This window comes from Lactuca sativa, chromosome 7 (assembly GCF_002870075.4).
Source record: "Lactuca sativa cultivar Salinas chromosome 7, Lsat_Salinas_v11, whole genome shotgun sequence".
NCBI classification, from domain to species: domain Eukaryota; kingdom Viridiplantae; phylum Streptophyta; class Magnoliopsida; order Asterales; family Asteraceae; genus Lactuca; species Lactuca sativa.
The window spans coordinates 195779128-195799774 of record NC_056629.2 but is presented as its reverse complement, the minus strand read 5'-3'; the positions used below and the strand labels follow the sequence as shown (position 1 = coordinate 195799774).

Sequence of the window (20647 nt, the reverse complement as noted above, 5' to 3'; positions counted from 1 at the left end):
CAGGTGTCGATACGAAGCTACTTTACACTGAGAGATTTAAAAGAGATGTAGATCACTAGTGTAAATAAATGTAAGTTCTTTTTATGCTTATGTTTCTGTATTGACGATGACATCCCAAATGTTTTAAATGAATAAAAATACATTTCTTCGGAAATGCTTTGATAATGAAATTATCATGTTTTTCTGGGAACAAATTCTGCAGCGTTTTTATTGAAAGAGTTACTCTGATTTTTATAAAGCATAAACAAAAATCGGTCTTTTCTAGCCGTGAAAATGGGGATGTCACAGTTGGTATCAGAGCATTAGTTTAAGCGAACTAGGAATATGGATTTATTTCTAGACTTAAACTTAGAATGCTAAGCAATGATGGTGAGGAGTGTGTCTTAGGTAATACACCTGAATAGACACAAGCACTAGCTTATTTAGGGAAAATGTCTAACATGCTTTTATGTGCTAAATGATTTATGATGCTTTATGATGCTAAATGTATAATCGGATCTATGGTCTGTTGCCGACCGGATCTGGAAATTTTATGTGCTCAGGTTTCTAAACGTTTAATTACGATATTAGAATTGGCATGTAACCTTTCGGAGTAATAAGGAGGATTACACGTCTAAATCTTCTCTATCTATATTCTCGTCTTGATGCACTGAACGCATGCTTCTGTGAACGTAACATCATGGTGAAGGCTGGTAGCAAATTGTGTAAATGGTGGAAATGAAAAGGCTTATGATAGTATATGACATCTATCGGAAGATATCGTAAGAGTGGTATCTTTCCTTTAAAATATGTATGGTAAAATAACAGTGTGTTTAGAAGAGTACGGTACGTCCAAAGTACACCTTCAATCGGCGGGATGATGGAACGATTGGTGTAATTCCTGAAGTTGTCCCATCGTATGGAGTTTCCACAGCCAACCGAGTTGAAGTAGAATTAATGATTGAACGTACGCATGGAAGAAGTCCTAGTAGAGTCTAGGGAAATTTTTATGATTGTTTGGACTCATTTATATGTGTTAAAAAATGTTTTTTTGTGATAGTGACTTGGAAAACTGCGAGACAATACTTGGGACGAGTATGAGTAGGTGTGAATGGTAGTAGAGGCCTATACTACCGGAAGCACAGGACTCGCACTTGGATCAGGGAAAGTCACAAGGTTACCAAGAAGCTAGTAATTGATTTCATTTTATTCAAGTATGTCGTTACCATTGTTTCGGTAATGACTAAGAAGATTATTGTTATCCCGACCCTAGTGGTCATATCACATTGAGTCCGACTACGATGAGTAGGTTACGTGGTTCAGAGAACCAAGTTTGATGTAGCGTCCGACTTAAACCAAACGATTGAAATCAAAGCGATCAATAGAAGTATCGTGCTCGTTGTTAAAGAAGTTGGTAGCTAGAAATGCTACATGTTAAAATGTGATTATATCACATTAGACCATGAAGGAAGGCATATTCCATTCCGGAATTTGACTCTAAGAGACATGAGTCTAAGCGTTGCTACATACGATGATAGGTCATTAGAATATGACACATCGGTCAATTGTAGTAATCAAATTAACTTATCCTAAGTTTGTTAAGAAGAAGAAGGAGTCTCTGATAAAGAATGAGGTTGTGACACGAAGGTCATGATTGAAAGTCTAACAAGCAGGTGCAAGACCGAGCACCGCCTGCAGTCAAGGAGTCCAAGAGTTAAATACTCGTTCGAAGCAACATAGAAGTTACAATTATTACCTAGGATGAAGAGATAACGTATGGAGTCATTATACTGCCCTGTTTCGTTGATGATTCCGGGACGTAATCATCCTAAGGGGAGATAATTGTAACGCCCGCAGATCCGGGCTAGTTATTTTAGAGGCAATAAGTGTCGCAAAACGACTTTTCGGAAAAATATTATTTATAATAAATAGTCTTAACCAAATTTTAGAATATGTCTCAAGGTTTCCGTACGTATAAAGAACGCCAAAATCCGAGTTATAACGAAGAAGTTATGGCCCGTTGAAGTTTTACGGCAAAACCGGCACGACACCGGGAAGCGTAAATAGTAAATTTACGATGGAGCGATTTCTAGCCTTAGTGATCTAAACCAAAGTTGTAGTATACGTTAAACTGAGAATATCCATAAAAAGAACGCCCAAATCTGACTTCGTATGACGAAGTTATGATTTTTTTAAGATTTAGCTTAGCAGTGCACGACCCGAAACTCGAATTTTAGTTCTAGTGGTTTTTGGCTTACGAGACCTAAATGAGAGTTGAATATCTCATTAATAGGAACTCAACGGTAAAAAGATAGACGAAAACGGATTCCGTATGAAGAAGTTACGAATTCTTCGCGGTTATTTAACAGTCTAAACGCCTCCTACTATTAAATTTGAGATCGGTCGAGAATTAGCCGACGGAGTCTAAATGAAAGTTGTAGATCTTGATTTTGCCTACGCGTTGAGAAAAAGAACATCGAAAACGGAGCTCGTATGCGAGAGTTATGATTTTTCTAAGTTTGAAGGCTGATACGCGATAGGGGTGACGTGGCACCACCAGAAGGCTGCCACATGCCCCAACTCGGCGAGTAGGTCCTCCTACTCGGTGAGTCCATCAGGAATTCAGCCTATAAATAGAGGTTTCGGGTTCCTCCATTTCCCACACCTTTCCCCACTTCTTTCTCTCTCTAAACTCTCTCTCTAAGCCTCCCTAACCCCCCAAAGCCTAGGGTAACTCCCTAGCACGAGGCAGAAGCCCCGGAGCGCCCGACGGCTCCGAGAAAAGAGCCTTTCGGCTTAGGAACGCTTCTCCAGCGAATCCTGGTTTTGCGAAAAACTCGTTGTAAGTGAGTTACGTCTAAGTTATTTTTAATATAACTTCTAATTAATTATAGTAATGTTATTAGGACCTTATACTAAGTAATTGGGCTATTATTATGAGTTATATAAGTATCATTTAATGCTTATATAATAGTAATAATAGCTAGACTATTAATTAGTCTCGGTGAATATTAGACTAAACTCTAGTGGTAATGATACTAGGTTTGTCCGAGGAAAATATTTTAAGAGTAACGAAGTGTTGTCCGAGTACCGAGTCACCACCTTACCAAGTGAGTGCATAGTTACTTTCATCTTACACATAGATATGAAGTATTTAATATAAATTACGTGCTATGTGTGCATATTGTCTGAATACTTGCTGTCTATGCTGGGTGAGAGATTTTTATACATGTTTTAAATGTTTTAAACTGTATACGTATTTTTATATCTACAAAATATGTTGGGTAAAACATGGGTAGATGAAGGACGAGGGGTGAAAGCTGAAATAGAGGAATATTAGTGGTATAGACCTAGTTCCCTATAGGTGAACATTGGCAGCAATGGACCTAGTACCCTATAGATGAGCACTGGCAGCTGCACCACAACCTGTAGATGTTGTTGATCTACGATAAACATCCTAGCAGTTGCGCTCTAAGGATAATATCAGCAGTTGCGCCTAATAGTGAACATTATAACCTTGACAGCAGCGTCTAAAGGACAATACCGGCAGAAGCGCCTCATATAGAATGTCACAACTATGGCAGGTGCGCCTATGTGATAGAACTAGCAGCTGTGTCATTGACAACGATGGACTTCGTACCTATTCCTTAGGAAAATCCTTAGGAATGAATGAACGAGAAATAACCGATTCTTAGGGTAGATCCTTAAGATTAAAGAAGATAATGGGGATGGGTAATTGGGTTAAATGTTTGATGATTAAACATAATAATTATATTATTGTGGGTTGAAAACCCTATGTACTCACCAGGTTTCCCAACCTGACCCACTTAGTTTATTTGTATCACAGGTGTCGATACGAAGCTACTTTACACTGAGAGATTTAAAAGAGATGTAGATCACTAGTGTAAATAAATGTAAGTTCTTTTTATGTTTATGTTTCTGTATTGACGATGACATCCCAAATGTTTTAAATGAATAAAAATACATTTCTTCGGAAATGCTTTGATAATGAAATTATCATGTTTTTCTGGGAACAAATTCTGCAACGTTTTTATTGAAAGAAATACTCTGATTTTTATAAAGCATAAACAAAAATCGGTCTTTTCTGGCTGTGAAAATGGGGATGTCACATATTCATCAACAAATATACGAACAATCACACATTAATATTCACATTAAAATTTTGTATGTACAACTTTATGACATTATTCATCACCGAATATATGAACAATCACATATTTAACATTCACATTAGAATTTACTAAATTACTACATATATATATATATATATATATATATATATATATATATATATTTTATAGTAGAATAGCAATATAAAATTGAATATATTCATATTATAATTACTACAATACTATACATATTAAATTCATAGTAGAATAGTAACATAAAATAGCGTTCTCACATTCTCACATTAAATAGTATTCTTATTTGAACTTAACTATATATATATATATATATATATATATATATATATATATATATATATATATATATATATATATATATATCTCATTAGAGGAGGTGTGCACATATATGTAGTCATTGTGAGTTGAGAGTTGAGCATTGTAAATAGCTAGGATCATATTTTTATTCTTTTTCTCCTCTTAATAAACGACTATCATGTTTAGCACCAAAACTCATCTTGTTGATTTGTGATTATTCTTATTTTGCATTATGCCAAACCCGAATTTCTCGATCCAACAACTCATGTACGCAAATAATCATTGATTTTAATTGAAACAAACATGCATTACCAATTCCAACAATAATCCAAGAACATAAACATAAAAATAAAAACAAACAAGAAGAAATTTAGACCTATAGTCGAATTTCTAGGGTTTTAGTTGATCATGATCTGCTAAACCCAATTACAAGATAAAATAAGGATTAAAACAAGAATTTAAGATTTATAGAGCATAAATTACTTCCTCTAAGTGTTTCTAATAAAAACATTTTGTAAGAAGAATTCCCTTACTTCTTCACAATTACCCCTAAAAATAACACCTCATTTTCTTTTTGGACGTCTGAGAAACTTCCCTAAGGAGGTACTAGGAAGATGATGTGATGAGAAAGATCGAAGGAATAAAGGTTGTGATGGTTTTGACATATCCAAACGAGTCGACCAACATATAAAATCAGGAGGGTGAAGTTAACTCTTTCTGAGGACGTCGCACTAAATAATAGTGGTTAGACACTTAAGATTTGAGTAGCAAAGAAGCATAAATGAATAGTTGCATATAAATAGGGTAGCGGATTAGCACATGTTACAATTTTCTTTTTTATGTATGAGTTTTGAGTATATCATCTGTTTGCACATGTGTCCCTCTTTACTTTTTTGCTCTCTTGTTGTTATATTTGTCTTGTTGTTCTATTGTTTATATTTGTATAGCACACATGAGTTTTGTTGCTTTTTTTTCTTTATTTCTTGTTTTTTGCGCAAACATTTTTATTGTTAGATGTCTTCAATGGAAATAGGTTACCCTCAGTTGGAAGTAAGACTATAAATCTAAGGGATTTTGTTGGATTTAGATATTTTTTGGGGTTGAATTCTAAAAAATAGACAAAAAAATTGAATTTTCAGGTATAGACATGGATTCCAAAAAAATAAACAAAAAAAATCGAATTTTCAGTTATAGACATGGATTCCACGGAGGTGGGCTCCAAAGGATCCACAGAATGAGTATAAGTTCTGAGGAATCGATATGGCAAAAAAAATTATCTTAAGAACAATTCCGCAGAGCTACCTCTGAGGAATGAACTTTTGCTCACCGGAATGAGTATAAACTCCGAAGAGTCAATGTGGAAAAAAAAACTTGAAGAACCATTCTGTGGAGCTACCTCCGAAGAATGATAACTCATTCCTCGGAGGTAGCTCTGCGGAATGGTTCTTCAGATTTTATTTTTTTCCCACATCGATTCCTCAGAGATTAAGTCGATTACTCGAAGCCCTCGGAGCTCACCTCCACGGAATTCATGTTTATACCTAAAAATTCGATTAGCTCACCTCCACAAAATTCATGTTTATACCTAAAAATTCAATTTTTATGTCTATTTTTTGGAATTAACCCAAAAAAAATATCTATATCCGGCAAAATCATTAAATCTAACGTTCCCTTATCATGTTTCTAATACGGGAATTGCATATTATTATTGTATTTTTTAGGATAAAAGGAGTATTATGAAACGAATGATAAATATAGGGGGTATTTATGTCCTTATTTTAAATTAGAAGGGTATATCGGAGAAAGTGAATATAGGTTTTAGCCTCTTTCCCCAAACAACTTTTAACGAGCACGGTTGATTTTGCCCTCTTTGCCGCTCGCTCCGTTGTGCTCCGGTGCGGTAGTTTCCGGTGGCCGCTTAGGAAAATAGTAGTATAGTTTCAATGGCGAAGATAACGTTAGGCTGCGAACCAGTTATCGGATCACTGATCCCGTCGAAGAAGAGGGATTATAGAGTCACCAACAGGCTACAAGAAGGCAAGCGCCCAATTTACGCCGTCGTTTTCAACTTCATCGACTCTCGTTATTACAATGTATTCGCCACTGTCGGTGGTAATCGCGTAAGAGTTTCATGTGTCCTTTCTCTGTTATCGTTAGTTTACTGAAAACTTTCCAATTAGATTGCGACTTTCAGTTTTTTCCTTTAGAAATCGACACTGAAGCTAGGTGGATGAAAATGTGATTAATTCACGATTATTTGGTAAAGTAGGCTTTCGATTAGGTCTAAATTGCGGAATGAGCATAGATTAGCTGAAAGGGATCCATTAAACGAAACAGACAAACAGTTAACTAAATCTATAGTCGTTGTGATGTTATACATTTCCAGCTACTTCTGATTTCTTCTGTACTTGTTATATGATTAAACGAAGATGTTTATATTTTTAGGTTACTGTATACCAATGCCTTGAAGGTGGCGTTATTGCTGTACTACAATCCTACATTGATGAAGATGTAAGATTAAACATATTCTATATTAAAATCTTATCTTTTTAGTGGGAGGTATTTAAGCATATATGAACAAAACCTGGATTTCCATGTGCATTCTAGATCAGAAGGACGAGTCTTTCTACACTGTGAGCTGGGCATGTGATGCTGATGGGACACCATTGTTAGTTGCTGGAGGAATCAATGGTATAATCCGTGTCATTGATGCTGGCAATGAGAAGATACACAAGGTTAACTTCTTTCAATTTGATAATGATGGCATTTTTTTCTTTATTCTGTAATTGTAATTTGTGACCCTATAATCATTGTTATTTCCCGCAGAGTTTTGTTGGCCATGGAGATTCAGTAAATGAAATCAGAACACAAGCATTAAGACCTTCTCTTGTGCTTTCTGCAAGTAAAGTAAGCATGATTCCAAATTTACAGTTTGGGTCCTCTAAAGTATATTCAAAACTGATTTTTATTTTCTGAGTTTGAATAGGATGAATCTGTTCGCTTGTGGAATGTTCAAACTGGAATATGTATTTTGATATTTGCTGGAGCTGGTGGTCATCGCAATGAAGTGTTAAGTGTGGTTAGTGTAGACTTGTTATCTCATTTCCATTCAATGAACACTTCAAATCATTTATTAAGTATATATTTTTTTTTAATATTTGTTTCAGGATTTTCATCCTTCAGATATATATCGTATTGCCAGTTGTGGTATGGATAACACTGTAAAGATCTGGTCAATGAAAGGTAGAGTCTTTTGTTAATTGTGTTTTTCTACAAAATGTGTGAAGTAGTAAATGTTTATCTTTTATTGAGTTTGTTGCAGAGTTTTGGACATATGTTGAGAGGTCTTTTACATGGGAGGGATCTCCTTCACAATTTCCTACAAAATATGTGCAGTTTCCGGTTAGATTTTTTTTTTTTAATTTTTTTATTGATTAGTTTCTTTTGTGAAATGAACATTTGTCCCTTTTTTAATCCAAGGTCAACATTTCTTTAGGTGTTAATTGCTTCAATCCATACAAATTATGTCGACTGCAATAGGTGGCTAGGTGATTTCATATTATCTAAGGTAACTGTCTATACCTCATACATATTTATTGTTTCTATATAAAGTTGATTTATTTATTTATTGTTTTTTTGTAGAGTGTTGATAATGAGTTTGTATTGTGGGAGCCAAAGATGAAAGAGCAATCTCCAGGAGAGGTTTGATACCATATAATTTACTTATATTACTTGATTTTTAAGGGTGAAGAAAGAAAAAATGGTGATAAATTATAATTAATTTTCAGGGCACAGTAGATATCCTTCAGAAATATCCTGTCCCTGAATGTGACATTTGGTTTATAAAGCTTTCGTGTGATTTCCATTACAATGCAGCAGCAATAGGTAACTATGAATTAAATTATGATGTCTCTAAAAAATAAGAATTGATCATGTAATAATATAAAAAGTTCATTCTAGTAATGGTGTATGTAATGAATGTTGAACAGGCAACAGAGAAGGGAAAATTTTTGTATGGGAATTGCAGACTAGTCCACCTTCTCTCATTGCAAGGTTTGCTTTCTTAGTTTCTAAAATCATCATCTAAAGAGTAAAGAGTAAAGATTGATTTGATTAATTTTCAGGTTATCCCATGTTCAATCCAAATCTCCAATCAGGCAAACTGCCATGTCCTTTGATGGCAGGTATAAAACTATAAATCTTTCTTCCTGTTTTTTTTTTTTTTACTTTTAACTTTTAAGTGATGTGTAGAGCATTATTATTTATTACCTTTGATGATGTTGAGATATGTTTATGTTTCAGCACAATACTGAGTTGCTGTGAAGATGGCACCATTTGGCGGTGGGATACAGTTGCGACATCATAACCTTATTTAAATCTATCCGGCTATACTGTTTGTACCTTGTCTTGTATAGTGATTGCTTGTGCTTCATCGAGTTATGTAGAAGAATGCATCATCTATTTTTTGTATTTGGTTTCTTCAACAATCATAGAGTTGGACTTGGATCTGTAGCGGACTATATATACATAAATAGAATAGAGAAAACTGCAAATTTGGTCCCTTAACTTTCAATTTTGCATAGAAGGTCCTTATGGGCATGTTTCATTGTGGTTTTGGTATCTAGTTTTAACCCCCATCTAATTTCTCTGTTAAATGTTATGAAATGACGAATTTGCCGGCTTTTGGTAACCATGAGAGAGGGAAGAGATGAGTTTCTTAAAGGGCAGCATGATATCTTTTGGTGACCACTAGAAGTTGGTACTCGGAGAAATCTTCAATAAAGAGAAGTTTAACCCATCTTCCAAAACACCATCAAATCCCCTGTTAAAAGCTCAGTGAACTATAACCTAATTTTTCTTTAGCATTTGCTGAAACCCAAAAATTGAAGATGGAATCAGGTTAATAAAACCTTCAGAAACTATTCTAACCTATTGTAGGGATCCAATGCTAAACTGATTTCCCTAAATCTGAAAACAGAAACTAAGCAACGTCCTAGAAATTCCACCAAGACAACAAATCAATGTTGCTCTATAAGGTCTTTTTCTTTTCCTCTTTATTCTGATTAAGAAACAACCTCAAACTTCAAATTCAAACATCCATATGAGAAGAATGATGGATGAACTCGAGCCTCTAGGGAAATTCATTTGGGTCAAGAATGGAGCAAGGAGAAACCTGAAGGGGATGCATGGATGAAAAAACAATTGATGGGTATTGTTGATTTGAGGTTTTAGCGATTCTTAGAGAACAAGAGCTTTCATAAGATCTTTATATAGTGATGATGTGCATGGGTCATCTTCATCTTGTTCTGGGTACTCTCCAGTCTCCACATCATTTTATTTGTCACATCATATGATATGTCATCTCAACATCATTCCATATTTGCTAGTAAATACCCACCATATCACCACTGCTTTAATTTATAGGATAAGTTTGCATTAAATATTGTATAACCATGACATTACTCCTCCACGGGGTGTTACTTTATGTTGTCATCTCCACATTCTGGCCACATCTGAGGTGGTGTTTTGGCATTGAGGGTGGCTGAGGATTATGTATCCATATCTATAGTCTTATTAATAAAGTGATGTGACTCAAGGTAAGTAGAAGGGAGATGTGGGGTGGGTCCCACTTAGTAATTCTACCTAATAAATAAAAGTTTTTTTTGTCGTTATCATCTAATTGAATATGCCACATGTCATTTTTTAAATTTTTTCAATTTCATTTAAATCCATTTCGCAAATTGTGGTTTTTTCGGCTTTGTTATTAAATTATAAAAAAAAATTTAATCCAAAAATACAATAAAGAAAATAAGGAAATTTAAATGTCTATAAATTCTCATGTAATTTGTCAATTAATATATTAAATTCAATTTAAATTCAAATCAACCTTCTTAATTGAAAAACATAATTTTCAACCAATTCATTTTTAATTCACAATAATTTACAGAATCCTTGCAAAAATTGATTCATTCACGGCTAATATTGATATTCTTTCTAAATTTAGTTTTGTAAATTATTAAACATGTAATGCTTAACAAAATATATTAATTTTAGAAAAAAAAAACCATGTATTATACAGGCCTCACACCTAGTAGACAAATAAATTATATATATATATATATATATATATATATATATATATATATATATATATATATATATATATATATATATATATATATATATATATATATATATGTGTGTGTGTGGGTGTGTGTGTGTGCACGTGCGTGCGAGCGACCGACGGTAAAATCCTCATTTCATAAAATTTGACAAACAAATTAGATGAGAGTTAAAACCATGGACCCAAAACCACAACACAACATACCCATAAGGACCTTCTATGCAAAATTGAAAGTTTAGGGACTTGAACGCCATATTTTTGACAAAAACATAGACCAAATTTGTAGTTTTTTCTCTGTATAATATAAACACATAGTAAACAACTTTATCCAGTAGTGCGCAAATGCAAGCAACTATGTGGTGAATAAAGTGTTTTTTTCATACAAAATTTCGGACCAGCTGACTTTGGTACATGTGCTGGTAAATAATAATAATAATAATATATGTAAAGACTATTATATACACAAAAGAATGCATATATCTAGGAAGAGGGAGAGGGAGAGACCATACAATACCGAAATTGTACAACCACGGCAATAATGTAGAAGGTGGAATTAGAGTTGAGTCTGCAACTTGGCCAATAATTTCTGCATACTCTCGAGTTTCAGAGTGAGTTCTTGTACACTGTGAAGGTGTGGCTTGGTGGACTCAGAAGTGCTTAAGTTAGCAGCAAGAGCTGTGCAATTGGTGTGTGTATCTAATAATGCCACTTCAAGTGAACTTAAAGTTGAACCCAAGGATGTACTACGTTTGTCATCTGAAGCCAATAAGGAAGATGGACTCAAGCCAACAACACTAGAAGAGCCATTACTATTTGCTGAAAAGATCTTGTCAAACCCTTCACTTCCTACAAGTTTTCAGTTGGATAAGTTCCACATCATATATATAGCTAATAAGGCCATGTTTCTTTGTAAAAAAGGACTTAATGGGAAAAAGTGACTTTTCCCGGACTTTCTCTATTAAGTCCATGTCAACTTAATAGATTAAGGGGTTGCTTCTTTTTGACTTAATGATATAAATAGGTTAAGCACTTAACACGTGGCTTAATGTGTCAAGAGACTTTAACCGTTTAGCTATTTGTCTTTTTTATTTTATTTTTCCACCTGATTCATCTCATGTTAGAATTGATGAATATTGCGAAAAAAGAATTTGGAATATAAAGATAAAATGGTCATTTGACTCATCCAGACATGTATTCAGACTAGAAAAGAAAGAAATATTTACCAAGATTACTTAGTTGATCCATTGCTGTCTGACCAATCGATCCTTCTAACTTCAACACACGCAAAACCCCAGCAGTTATTCGCCCCATGGAATCAACTTCTGACTTGCATAACTTAGCAACATGTTGCAACTCATCCTTGGTTACAATTGCCTCGACCTACAATTATAAATTACCAAATTACCCACCCATCATCAATATAGATATATGCTCTTGATTGTACAAACTAGAAATTATAGCTACAAGTAAAATTACCGGATGTTTCACAGAAAATTTCAAACTTTCCACCACCCAATTAATCACCCCATTAACACCATCATCTTCAGATAACACTATGTCAGCTTCAAGATCCACCCCACCATGTGGCTCAACCCTTTCCTTGTGCCCATTTGAAGGTACAACTCCTTTATGCTGCTGCTGTGGTTTCAACGTCTTTAACCCTTCCACACCAACCTACATCAATTTCCAATTTTATATATAATATCTGTGAGCAAACAACATAATTATAGTAAATAGCAAATTAGATTTTTGGTCCTTGAGTTTAGTTAGTTTTTTTTTTCAATTTTTTTGGTCCCTTAAGGTTGTCTCTTGCAATTTGGTTCCTTATCTGAGGTTTTTGTAAAGTTTTTAGTCCCTATTCCAAGCAAAACGACTATACCAGTTTTTGGACCAAAATTGTGAAATCAACTTTGAGACCAAAAAGTCATTTTACTTGGAACAGGGACCAATATTGTAAGAGAACTTTTTGAGACCAAATTTGTAGATATCACCTATAGACAAATTACATTTTTAGGCCCTTGAATATAGCTGATTTTTTCAATTTTGATCCCTAAAAGTTGTCTTGGCATTTTGGTCCTACCTTGAGGTTTTTGTAACGTTTTTGCTCCCTCAAATAAGTACGAAAACTGAAATATAAACTTTTTGGGACCAAAAATGCAAAAACTACCTATACTCAGGTACCAAAAATGTAATTTACTGTTACAATAATGACAAAAATACCCACCGTCACTGACTCAATAGGATGTTTCGAGTTATTCTTCCCATTTACTAAGCGACTTTTCCTGCTGTTTGCTTTAACTTTAAAACTCTCGAAAGTTGTATGCCATGATCCCTCTTCTCTATTGAAAAACAAACTTTCTGCCACGTCAGCACCCTCCAACGCAAATAACCAGTCCTTCAATTCCAGCAATACGTCCACGTCATCAGGCGTACCCAACTGCAAATAACCGCTATCCTTCTCCTCTATGCTTTTATGCGATGATGGTTTGAAAAGTTTTGAAAATGGGCCCGCAGACAAACGGTCCAAACCTTCAGAAAGCCCAACCCCCGGCCCACCATCCGGTCCTAAAATCCCAAACCGGTGGAGTAGCGATTCGGTGTAATTCATCCCACCGGCTAAACGTACACCCGCGACACAAGCGGATAAACTTACACTATGACACTCTGTGTCTTGTGCGTTATATGGAATAACATGCACCATTCGTAAATTCAAAAACGGTTGATTATTCCTTCCTTTTTGCACCCAAAAAACAGGTCTTAATTTAGGGAGACAAAATTCTTTACCATTTGAATTTATTAAATTCGTCTCAAAAGTTTCAGCACAGTCCACCTGGACTTTGTCCCAGCGTAAAATTGACGAAATTGCCATTGCACCACCGAGGGTTCTATGTGTAACTTCCATGAAAAGATCTTCTCCAAAAAACTGAACCAAGGGCATTATTTCTTGAATGGAAGATTCTAGAAAAGTTAGCTTTAGGTTTTTAACAGCTAAACTAACAGCAGTATCACCAGGAACTTTTTCGATTAAATTTCCATCACTTTTCACCGCTTTTTTCCGTTTACTTTTTCCAACCATGGCCATCTTCTCACTGACTATACCGAAATACGTGTATAGATCCAATACAAAAAACAGTTGGTCAACAGAAGTGTTTGACTGATATTGTTCACACGCGATTCCTACTCTAACAACGCCACCTGGCGGCGGGACGTCTGTTAAAGGGGTCCCGTCTGCTGTTACCATTGCAACCTGAATGCAAGCGTCTTTCACTTCTACACATGTCAATTCCGAAGATTGGAGACCGGAATCGTTGATTACATTCCTGTTACGTGTTTCTAGAGATAAATTAAGAACGGAAGCGCCACCTGTCCATTTTTTCTGGCTGGCATCGATTGGTTGGCCTTTCCATAGACAGAAACATGCAGGATCTTTGTCGAGATTGAGTAGCTTGAGGCGCAAGGAAGGTGACTCGTGAAAAAATAGGTTTTCAATATGAAGTTTTGCTCCAGTGAAGGAGTTATCAAATGAAGGATTATTAGATTTTTGATTTTCGAGTGGAATTGTGATGTCTATTCCTTTGATGTTTAGTTCAAGGGAGTTGATAGAGAAATCCAGTGAAATGTCACCGGAATTAACCATGATTCCATCAGCTAGTAAAGATGATATTCTTAGACACGACTCCTCTTGAAGATGTATCTAAAAACAAGACATAGTAAAGTAAAAAGAAACAATTCAGAGAGTAGCAATGCATTTGCATTTCCTTAAAAATAATAGCAATGTATTTTATCTTTTACTATAATAGCAACATACTTACATTTTGCTACCAATATGGGCATTGTAATTTATTTGCTACATATTGTCATTATTGGGAAGAAATGTAAGTACGTTGCTATTATGAGTTTTAAATTGTTTCTACATTGCTATCATCAGTTGCATATTGCTATTATGGGTAAAGAAATGTTAATATTTATATTTAAATTATCAATTGGAAGTACCATAAGAGGCTGGCAATCAATGACAGTTTGTGTAGAAAAGGAAGGTGGGGTGGGTGAGGGCAAAAACTGGAGGCAATGGAGGGAAATTAATGGAACACGATCGCTTAATTTCCATTGGTCATCTCCTAATGGATATATTGGAGGACAGAAATTCTTTCCTGGTTAAATAAAAATGGGAGATATCAAATTTTATATAGTGTATGAATATGAGAATATCAATAAATAATACGTTTTGTTTTTCTATTATTTATACCAAAATCTGGAATGCTTAGTGGTTCCTCTGCAGCATCATTCATTGATGGTTGTACTAATGCACATGGTGGGCGAGAGGAAGTATCCCTGAATTTTATCCCAGATAAATAAAATTGTAAGGTTTTTTTTCTGACAATTGTATGAAAATAACTATAAAAAAACAAACCATAGTATAACTATACCGCAGAAATAGTCCACCTATCATGACCCGCGTTAAACATTTGGTGATTTCTCCATCAGAAAGGCTTGACTGAAAGACCAAATTGAATTTAAAATGTGAATGAGGGAGATAGAACAGAGAGAGAAACAGCAAAGAACATAATCTTTTTGAGTGTCATTGAGAGATACCCGAGAAAAGAGAAGTGATTGCATCAAAAGGTCTAACTGGAAATCTGCAAAGTAAATTAGAATCATTAGCCAGCTATTTATCATCATGTACATCTTTTTTTCTAGTTGAGTTGGAAATTAAAAACTTTGTCCTTGTGGTTTGTTAAAAGTTACGAATTGTGTCCCTTGTAAGAATTTTAAGCTTTTTGTCCCTAAAAAAGATGCGTTTGTATCCCTTTTCTTCTCTGGCCAATGTAAAATGACTATTTTGCACTTATGTGACATTGTTTTTTATTATTATTTGTATATTATTTACATTATAAAAAGTTTTAGAAAAAATTTAAAAATCATATAAGGGCAACTTAATCATTTTATATTGAAGGGACGAGACGGGATACAAATGCATCTTTTAGGGATGAAAAAGGTTAAAAATTCTGGCAAGGGACCCAATCCTTAACCACAGGAAAATTTAGCAAGTTACTCAAGTTATTATCAGAGATTGACAATGGTTGGGTTTAGGTTGATATAAACATGTTGAAAATTTTCCAACACAACCAAACTTGCTAAAACAAACAGGTTGATATTTTCAACCCAACCAGTCTATTAGATAAACGGGTTGACCCATTTACTTTTTCTTTCCAACCACATATATTATATCATATATGTTAGATAAACAAGTTAGCCAGGGACCTGGGTTGACCCATTTAGATATCAAACTTTACATAAAAATAAAAAATAAAAAGTTCAAACTTTGTTAAATAAGTTAGAAGCCCAAACATTCTATAAAATTTAAAAAGAAACACAACTCGAGATTACTTGTCCAAAGTGGGGTAATTGGTTTAGGGTTTTGTAATTGTTAAATTTTATATATATATATATATATATATATATATATATATATATATATATATATATATATATATATAGGGTTAGGTTATTTTGTTTTCACTATTTATTGTGTGCATGTATGATTGATTCTGGACCAATCATTTTAGTTATTTTAAGAAAGTAATTAATGCATATTACATGTTGAAGATATAACAGATATTAATTACATCTTCAGCATTTAATATACATTAACTACTTTCTTAAAATAACTAAAATGATTGGTCCATAATTAATCATACATGCACACAATAGATAGTGAAAACATTTGAACCTAAATCTATATATATATATATATATATATATATATATATATATATATATATATATATATATATATATATATATATATATAAACAGATTGGCGGGTAGATTTCAGAAAGGAAAAAAAAAAGAACCCTAACCCAACCTATTTAATTAAATAGGTTTAAAATCTCAACCCAACATGCTAATTTCAGGCTGTGTCGATTTTATCCAGCTCTAGTTATTCTACAATGAAGGGTTGTATATAAGTGTAAGAAGTCAACAAACCAGTATCTTTGATGCAAAAGAATATATGGTCCACCATAATGGAGACTAGCGTACGCCCTGCAGCTTCAGCTGATCGCTGCCATAAGAGAGAGTTGCTTGTAAACAATTTGTAAACTATGTAACAAGGTTAACAATTGAAGAAAAAAAAATCAAACCTCTTGAGCATTTGGATTCACGTCTCCTCTATTCAGACAAACATACAATCCCGTAAAAAAACGAAGAAGAGCGCGAAGTCCTGTTCAAGTTAAATTGTTTTATTCAAAATATGGTTCAAAACATAGTAACAGATTATCAACAAAGACTAAAACCAACCTGGTTCACTCAAAGCTGGGCACACGGCTTCAGGGATATGTAGTTGGAGTTCCAATCCTAATGGACTGTTAAGGTCTGTTCTTTGTATGGTAATCTGAATATAGAATCAAAGATTAGCCACATCTCAAATGCAATTCATAGATAATCAGCTAAGAAGATTAAGTTTGTATTACATAAGCTTCTCCAGAAATTCCTTCAAGAAACCGCTCCCCACCAAAAAAAACTCGCTTTGCACCATCATCATCTTTAAATGCACCTTCAGAAAATGCTGCAAACATATCAGGGTGAGGCAGGAGGTCGATTGATAGATGCTCCCATTCAAGCTTCTGGTAAACCAAAAAACAAGTATCATAAGTACTAATATGAGCAATTGAACATCACCTAAAATATCAAAAACAATACAAATGAACAACAGTTTGAAAAGAAATGGTAAAAGGAGAAATTACTTTGAACACGTAGATGAATTTCTTGTCATTTGAGAAGTCTCTGGCTTCCTTAAGGTTTACAGCCTGATACACGGGTAATCTCCAATCAATTATTTAATGTATCAAAGAAACTAAATCATCAAAATGAATTGGGTTTATAAGATAACCTGCCAGTTCTCATTTGTGGTATAAAGCAAGAGGTTGCGGATAGTAATAGATGCCATTGGTGATGCCCTGGTTAGTGAGAACACATATACAGAAGAAGAAATGATAATGTGTAAGCAAGTAAGCAACAAGCAGATTATCATAGAAATTAGAAAGGATATTAGTGAGAGGGATGCTTAAATTGGAAATGTACCAAGTTGCCCCTCCACGACGTCTAGCACCTCCATGAGTTTCAAGTAAAAGGTTGACAGTCCTTATTTCTAATGTCATTCCATCTGCAATCTGATAAAAGCAAGTTGTCACTTGTCAGTGCTAGAATCCATGAAGTCTTAAAGAAATAGTTAAGAGCTACAACTTAACCCTACAAAGATGAAACCCAGATTACAAGTATGACCCAAGCTCATAAACCAGGGTTGTTAAGTGCAAAGCATAATAGTTGAATGCAAAAGACAAGAGATTTTTCAAAAAAGCTAACAGACAATGGAAAATAATGTGATAGCTGTCAATATTGCAGTAAGAAAGCACAAAGGCACACGTACAATTCACTACCAGCTAGAAGAAAGTAGCTTCCTACCATTGAAAGAATGACCTCTGCAAACCAACACCCACATATTTAAAACTGGAACCTCCTTTACTATGTTGGAAATTAAAAAAATAATAATAATAAGCTTCATGAAGATAGTGGTTGCAAGTCTTTATCAACTGGTTCTCAAATAGTAACATTCTCAAGATACAATATTTTGTGCAGCTCCATGTAGCTAGAAGTCATTTACTTTTACTTATATTCACTTGACTTCCTATATGTTCTTCCTTTGACTGCTTCACTTAATTAGCATGGGATATGAAAGCTTAAATAACACAATCAAATTGCTCCATTGAAGTGACATACTACTATTTTTTGGTTTTGCTAATCTCAGGAGTAGATGGATATTCTTTTCCCCTCTAATTAGCCATAACATTCTATTATGCAAGCCTATGTTCAGATATCATGTTAATTCAAACTGTCTAAAAACATAATTCAATTAGCTCACAACCCCAGTAAAGAGCTACAAACTGCATTGTAAGAAGAGACTAACCTTGTCTGCGAATCCATATCCACTGCCTTTTGCAGGACTGGATGGTGTTTGTGCACTTCAAGAAATAAACAGAGAGATTAGCAAGTTAGGAATTGTAGTGGTACTTAAAACAACTTTGTTGTGACTTTTAGGTTCCAAACTAATAGTTACCTGTCTGTGCTCTTATATGCATCCAAATCATCATTTTCTTCCAATACCAAATCAAGCTTATCGATTTGCACAACAATAGGATCAACTTGTACATTGCTCAAATAAGGAAGCTTAGAAACAAATCACCAGATAAAATTAGATAGTGTACAGAAATCAAATCTAGCAGAAGATATCACCAACAGCAATCCTTCCAAATAAATTCAGATGGCAAGTTATTAAATATAAGTTGAAGAACAAGCTACGTACTATAATTTCTAACTTCCCGACTTTCGCGGTTGTAACATTCAAAGCCGGAGGCAATCCAAGACTCGCGTGTAACGCATCACCGTTTATATCTATCAAAATCAAATTCGTCACTCAAATTGTACCACATTCTCGGATCGAAGCACCAAAATTACTAACATAATACCGAAATCGAAGTACCAAACCTACTAATACAACACGGAATTCTCTGATCAGAGCATCAAAAAAGCTTATACAACCTTAATACATTTGCGTCCAAATCAAGCAAGTTGCTAAATGCTAACCTAAATTGGAGAGCTGAACAGTCCGTCCTTGTAACTTGAACTGATCTCTAGTGAAGGATTTAAGCCAGTACTTAAGAGTATACTCCAGCGCCCTCGCGAGTATCGACTCCATGTATTTCTATAGGAAGAACTTCCACAGATCGGATGATACGCCGTCGACGCCGCCGTAATAGAGCGTGACAAAGCCACAGATGTGGTTCAAAGGTGGTGAGGAATGAGGGGAAAGTGAAAAGTGAATCTCATGGATTGTGGTGATGATGAATGGGAATTAAAGGTGATGAAATGAAGTGAGAATGATGGGTTTAAAGGACGTGCGTTACGGGATCTCGGGGTGCCGTCAGCAGCTGGTATTTGACAGTCAGGAGATGGATGATCTGTCGACGTCTTTGGTCTCTTGGGGGTCTAAATCACTTTTTTCATCCTACGATTTTTTTTTTAATTTATTTATTTTACATGTAGTAAAAAGTAAAAACTTATATTTTATTAACATATATTTCAAAGTATGTATTTTTTGGTAGTATTATATTCTCCTCTAGATTTTATAGGTTTTTTTATAAATTTTATTTTTAATCATATATATATAATTATATCTAACATCACATCATACGTATAATAAACATAGATTTTGTAGATTTTTTTGTAAATTTATGAATTTATTTTCTAGAGGCATTTAAGATAGTTTAAAACATGAAAACAATTATTAATAAGAGTTATCTTAGCAAATACGAAATGTAAGAAAAAGAAATGAAAAGTTATGATTGTTTATAAATGTGTATGAACACATGATTGATAAATCGTTTTCCAATGTGTAGCAAATACGTTGATTAGTTGTATTACCGGAAGATGTACTATTTTTTCTTCATTTTAGAAGAGTCTACACACACTACTCTACTCCTAAATTTATATTTTTCTACTTGAACCCCTAACCTATTGATGAGGTTCAGTTATCTGTCAACTTATGATACCATTATGATAAATAACATTTAAGAGAGGAGAGTGATTGCAGCTGGCTCACGATAGTTTAAGGGGTTTACGAAATAATGGCCTCAAACACTATAGGACAGAATAATGGCCTCGAACAATAAGGCAAAGTGGTGATTAATTTTTTGGATGCCAAACGGTTCTTTTCGGCCTTTTGACAGACGAAATAATGGCGTCAAACCTTTATCTCAGAAGCATCATTTCTGATTTTTTTTTTCTTTTCTTTCAAAATTTTATCGTTTTATTAATTTTCTAAAATTACATTATATAAAAGTCCACTTTTACTTATTATTTCATATATAAAAGTCGGCCAGTCTATAATTTATTATTTCATTGTATAAAAACCATTGCAACGGACGACCAACAGTTTATTTCGGTGAACATTCTCCGACAGTGATTATTTTTTCTTTTGATTGATGGTTTCGGATTAAGAACAAAAATGTTGCAACATAGGTTT

The 20647-nt window shown here is 34.3% G+C and overlaps 2 protein-coding genes across 3 annotated transcripts; one reads left to right on the top strand and one right to left on the bottom strand.

Moving 5' to 3' along the window:
* Positions 1–6278: 6278 nt before the first annotated feature.
* LOC111896088 (polycomb group protein FIE1) lies at positions 6279–9008 on the top strand. The gene is made up of 13 exons (XM_023892109.3): positions 6279–6562; positions 6888–6953; positions 7055–7177; positions 7269–7349; positions 7429–7521; positions 7610–7685; positions 7765–7844; positions 7939–8010; positions 8085–8144; positions 8231–8327; positions 8432–8495; positions 8567–8626; positions 8745–9008. The coding sequence occupies exons 1-13, from the start codon at positions 6386–6388 to the stop codon at positions 8806–8808; spliced, it is 1113 nt and encodes a 370-aa protein (XP_023747877.1). The 5' UTR covers positions 6279–6385; the 3' UTR covers positions 8809–9008.
* Positions 9009–10838: 1830 nt separating this feature from the next.
* On the bottom strand, positions 10839–19579 carry LOC111896095 (uncharacterized). 2 transcript variants are annotated; one of them, XM_023892117.3, is made up of 19 exons: positions 19210–19579; positions 18929–19017; positions 18683–18792; positions 18533–18587; positions 17650–17738; positions 17459–17525; positions 17313–17375; positions 17040–17192; positions 16867–16960; positions 16710–16789; positions 16555–16630; positions 15160–15203; positions 14994–15061; positions 14813–14898; positions 14560–14717; positions 12791–14260; positions 12043–12240; positions 11790–11946; positions 10839–11412 (listed from the first exon to the last, which is right to left on the bottom strand). In XM_023892117.3, the coding sequence occupies exons 1-19, from the start codon at positions 19319–19321 to the stop codon at positions 11120–11122; spliced, it is 3462 nt and encodes a 1153-aa protein (XP_023747885.1). In that variant the 5' UTR covers positions 19322–19579; the 3' UTR covers positions 10839–11119. The 2 variants fall into 2 exon arrangements, with proteins under 2 accessions (XP_023747885.1, XP_023747893.1); XM_023892125.2 differs by lacking the exons at positions 18929–19017; positions 19210–19579 and adding an exon at positions 17996–18047 and having other exon boundaries at positions 18683–18724.
* Between the last annotated feature and the right edge of the window lie 1068 nt (positions 19580–20647).